Source organism: Lupinus angustifolius, chromosome LG20 (genome assembly GCF_001865875.1).
Source record: "Lupinus angustifolius cultivar Tanjil chromosome LG20, LupAngTanjil_v1.0, whole genome shotgun sequence".
Classification (NCBI taxonomy): Eukaryota; Viridiplantae; Streptophyta; class Magnoliopsida; order Fabales; family Fabaceae; genus Lupinus; species Lupinus angustifolius.
This window is the reverse complement of record NC_032028.1, coordinates 11,217,921-11,223,056: the sequence shown is the minus strand read 5'-3', so window position 1 is coordinate 11,223,056 and position 5,136 is coordinate 11,217,921. Positions and strand designations below refer to the sequence as shown.

General features: G+C 30.9%; 1 protein-coding gene across 1 annotated transcript; it reads right to left on the bottom strand.

Annotated features, from left to right (window-relative positions):
• LOC109336187 (E3 ubiquitin-protein ligase SGR9, amyloplastic) lies at nt 1,762–2,658 on the bottom strand. The gene has a single exon (XM_019572623.1). The coding sequence runs from the start codon at nt 2,620–2,622 to the stop codon at nt 1,792–1,794; it is 831 nt and encodes a 276-aa protein (XP_019428168.1). The 5' UTR covers nt 2,623–2,658; the 3' UTR covers nt 1,762–1,791.

Genomic DNA, 5,136 nt, shown 5'->3' with positions numbered 1-5,136 from the left:
ATTAATCCATTTTGGAGTTCATGACTGCCGTTCCTAATAAATGTTACTCTCAGAAATCGAACACTTGACCTTAAGAATATAAAAAAGTCTTATATCATTAACCTAAGGACTTGTTGGTATAAGAATGTGATTGACACAATGTAATAATTTCTGCTTTCCGCTCAATGGGAAAGGTCAATGAAAATTTCAGTCTAACAATAGTTGAAGTTACAAGGAATACAACACGAGATCATTGACAAGAGTCATGACTCATGAGGCTAACAGAAAAATAACAATGAATTCTTATCAACCGCCAACTGTGAGGAAAACATTGTGAGAGCTGTTGTAATTAATTTCCGTTGGAATTTATTGATTATATCTGTCATATGATTCATATTATAGGAATCTTACACACTATACATACTAGATTTAGAACCCCCACAATTATTCTTCATTCATTGGGCCACACAATCCCACCCTCCACCCAATTAAAACTATATCATTTAATTATAAAGTAAAAGATTAATATTTTTATATTATTTTTAAGTTTGATTAGCAAAAGATAAAGATACAAAATTTTCTTAAAACAAACAATCCTTGATCGAATCATACGTGTCCCTCTCTTAAGTCCAAAACCAAACAAATACATGCAAGCCATTTAAGTGAACTAAACCAAGGAAGTTTTTAATAGTTGTTCTGGTTGTAATTTTAAAGATTTCCAAAATTTTAATATTATGAACTATTATGTGTATATACTTTTGATGTGGTTACTATTACAGTTCAGTTTCAGTAACTCCAAGAACTTTTTACATTAATGATTTCTGATCAAGATTTAACACCTTGAAAATTGTGTGCCTACCTCTCGTTCATTCATACAAATACTTCATCCCAAAAAATCTAAAGTAAATTACACTGACATCCCCTGAGTTTTAGTGAAATTATATAAACTACCATTCATTTTTTTACACTTACATAAATATTCCCTAATTTTTATACTTTCATTACACTGATCACCCCTGCATAAAAATAAGTGTAATCTTTTAAACAAAAAATGTGATAAATACAATTAAGTTAAACAAAACATGATATATTTTGTAGACAAGTCTAAATAATATACAAATCAATGTATCTTTATTATTTTTTGTTATAATATGTATCAACAATTCTAAAGAAATATTGTTTAAATCACTTTTATAATATAGTGTAACAAACTAAAAATAATAAAGAGGTATTGACTCATATATTATTTGGACTTGTCTCCACAATATATCATGTTTAACTTAGTTGCATCTATTACATTTTTTGTTTAAAAGATTACACTTATTTCTTATGCAGGGGTGATCAGTGTAATGAAAGTAAAAAAATTAGGGGAGTTTTATGTAAGTATAAAAAAATGAAAAGTAGTTTATGTAATTTCACTAAAACTCAGGGTGTAAATATAATTTACTCAATAATCTATATACCCTTACTTTTGGAAAATAATATTTCACTAACTAATATAAAAATATTAGTTTTTATTTTTAGGAAATTTTTTATTTAAATTACATTTTTTTAATTGATCAGCACAAAAAATTGGGATAAACTTAAGAGAACAGATCTATGTTCATTGTGTTCATGAACTCATTTGTGAAGTAAGAGATAAAGGGATAATAGTAATAATAATACAAAGTTTAATATTTATTAGTAAAAAAATTTACACATAATCAATATCTATTATTTATTTGTATAAATGATACAATAATATATATCATATACTGTCATATATTTTTTTCTTCATAATAATATTAACTAAGGTTAAGAATCATCATCATCCTACATTCCTACGTATTCTTTTGAACCCATTTTAACCAAGACTTCCCACAACCGTTGGATCTCTCCGAAGACATCATCAGACGGTAGCCTGAACCTGCAGCAAGGGCACGTGTTCCTCTTCCTCAGCCAAGGCAATATGCACATCCAATGAAACAAGTGCTGACATGGCAATTCGCACACATCTCTTCCTACTCTCATCTCTTCTTTGCATATCACACACTCTTTCCCACCCACCACCACCTCCACTGCCGGCAGAGAAACCACCGTAGACGCTGCCGCCGCCACCTCCTTCCCTCCACCACCACAACCCAATGCTTCCACCGTCCTCCAGCACCGGGCCACCATCTCAATATAAGGGATCAATATTGTCCCTACACATGCTGCAATGGGTGTGACTGAAGAACAAGAAAGTTTCAACAAAGTATGAGAGTAGTACTTGCACATGTTCACCCTCCATTCTGAATAGGGTGCATCCAAAGCTTCTGGGTTGTGTCTGTTTGTGTCACAGAACAAGAGTAGTAGTAACACAGCATCAAGCCCACGCTGCCTGATTGCGGCTGACAAAGGCGGCGGTGGCGATGGTGTGAGATGTTGGGTGAGGTGGTGGAGAGATGAGAGGAGGTGGCGGGCAATGAGGAGGGTCTTTTGGGGGAGGGAGAGTGTGTTGAGATGATGAAGGGTTAAAGAGAAAAGGGTTGGGGAAGAGAGGAGGAACGAGAGGCGGCGATGGTGGTGGTGGGTGGCTGAGAAGATGGTGTTTGTCAGATTTGAGAGATGAGAAGGTGTGAGAGTGGAGAGTGCATCCATGATGGCTGCTGTTGTTTCTTCCATTATGGGATCATGTGATTGCCACTTAGGCTTTTTAGATAGGAATGTAAATAAGATGCCTCACTTTTTGTGTATTATTGTGTTCTAATTCAATGAAAAATTGATATATATTTCAAAAGAAAAATATAAAATATAAAACAATATTTTCGTATTTTTGGGTGAGATATGATTAGCTTGAGACATGAGTTTAAAAAGTTTTAGAGAGAGAAGATCTAGGTTTTTCTAGATAATGCACTAATGGATATCATTTGGCATGGTCATTTGTTCACTAAATCCAATTAAAAAAATGACACTTCATTAAAAAATAATATTATAAAAATATAAACTAACATTTTTATATTATTTGTTGAAATTTGATTGGTTAGGAATATAAAGAGATGATTTTTGTAGGACATGTTTGAGGTATGTGGCTTTTTATGTACATATGGGTTTGGGATTTAGTAATTTACTGATTCATCCATCAGGTTGAAGGTTTTAAGTTTAAGAAGTTAAAAATAGAAATATAGAACGAAAAAATGAGTAAATGATAAGGGTACAATTGAAAAGAGTAAAGTATGAATTGAAAATGAACATGAGATATGAACGAGGGGGGAGGGAGATATGAAGGGCGGGGAGGGAGATATGAAGGGCGGGGAGGGAGTATTTTAGTAGATTATTACTACTACATAGTTTTTACACTTTTTCCTTTTAGGTCGGTCACTGGTCGATATGTATTTATTTAGTAATTTTATCAATGTTTTAAATTGTTGTTGTAATTGTATTAATATTGTAAATAATATGATTGTGGTTATTACATATGTTGTGATGTGTATTACGGTCGTTACAGTGTGAATTATTTTATCATTAAAAAAATATTTTGAAATCGGATGCGATTGCAACCCGATACAACTATGCTGCAACCTAATACGGTCATATCATTGTGATTCAAAATTATACTATAATTAAAGTGTGATGCGATTGTGGTAGTCACCACAATCACAATATTGCAACAGTCATCACAATTACAATATTACATCAGTTACCACAACTGCAATATTACGCAATCACTCCAACCACGATATTGCAGCCACTATTTAAATTATTTTTAACAGTTATTTTATAGTATGGTCATGGATAAAAAAATTATATATTATTTTATCCAAATAAAATAAAATATTTTTTAATGCTATATATAAATCTATGAGCTTATTTCAACAACTCTGGTACCGAATATAATATTATATTTGGAACTTACAAGAAATATTTTCTACTTGATTGGTGTGCTTGACTTTCTACTTCATCTTTCTACACGTCTATTACATCAAGATTCACAATGATTTGACTTTATACCAGGAGTAATAGTGGAGATTACTCTTTTTTTAACCACCACTTTTGGGTACTCGAATCCTTTATTTTTTAAACATTCAATGTACAAATTTCATAAATTAAAAAAAGAATCTGAAATATTATTAATTTTAAGAAAATAGAATTAACATCAATTTCTTAATAGGGGAATAGAAAAGTCATGAAAGAACAATTAATATCTACCTTCCTAAGTAATAGATAAAATAAAACATTAATATTTTTCAAAAAGTCATAAAAGAAAGTATTACTAAGAAACAAAGAGTGGCAACATATTTTTAAAAAAATCTAATTATAGTATAATGTATAAATTAAAGGAAAGTAACCACACTTTCATGTAGGAATATATATATTTTATTTTCCATCCAAATATGATACAATATGAGAAATGGTACCCACAAAACACATATATTCTCTTCAACATCAGTTCCCTTTCTCTTTATTCTGAACAATTAAAGGAAATTAATGTGTAGGAGTCTACGCAGTTCCAGTTTTAACAGCGAAACAAATATAATCGAATCAAACTAAACGACAAAATATGGTTCAGTTCGGTTTTGTGGTTTGGTTCAGTTTTTTTCCGGAACTATTTAAGTTTGGTTCATGATTTAGGAAATTTAGAAACTGTTGGAATCGAACCGAACGAAAATGATTTATTTTTATTTTTTCATTGGAATGGCTAAGATTTGAAGTTAGATGGTAAGATAAAATTAGGATTATCAACATCTATAGGCTATAATACCACATGCCTCTTCATTAAGGAGTGTTTTAGATTTAACAAGCAAATAAAAATAAATAAAAATATTTAGGACTAAAATGAAAGACGACAATCTTACAATCTCATAACGAGTTACATAGCTTTTTACTCAATGAATTAGCTTGCATGCTTTATATATGGCAGTGGACATCAGTAGCAAAAGCCACAAAAATACTCAAACTTAAGGGAATAATATTCCTGTTTCAGAACTCTGTTCACTGTTCAAAAGTTCACATACCCGCTTTTAGTTGTTTTGACGGTTATTGAGTTCACATACCATGTATGTTTTAGTGTTTTGTGTAATATAATTAGATTCAGATTTGTTTGAACTTTGTATTAGTTTTTTTTGTAAAATATATGGATGTGATTTATTTTGTTTTGTGATATAGAATTATGTATTTGAATTGTAGTTTAAATCCATA

Coding starts and splice junctions, on each gene's coding strand:
- LOC109336187 (XM_019572623.1), bottom strand. CDS start 2,622: ATGGAAGAAACAACAGCAGCCATCATGGATGCACTCTCCACTCTCACA.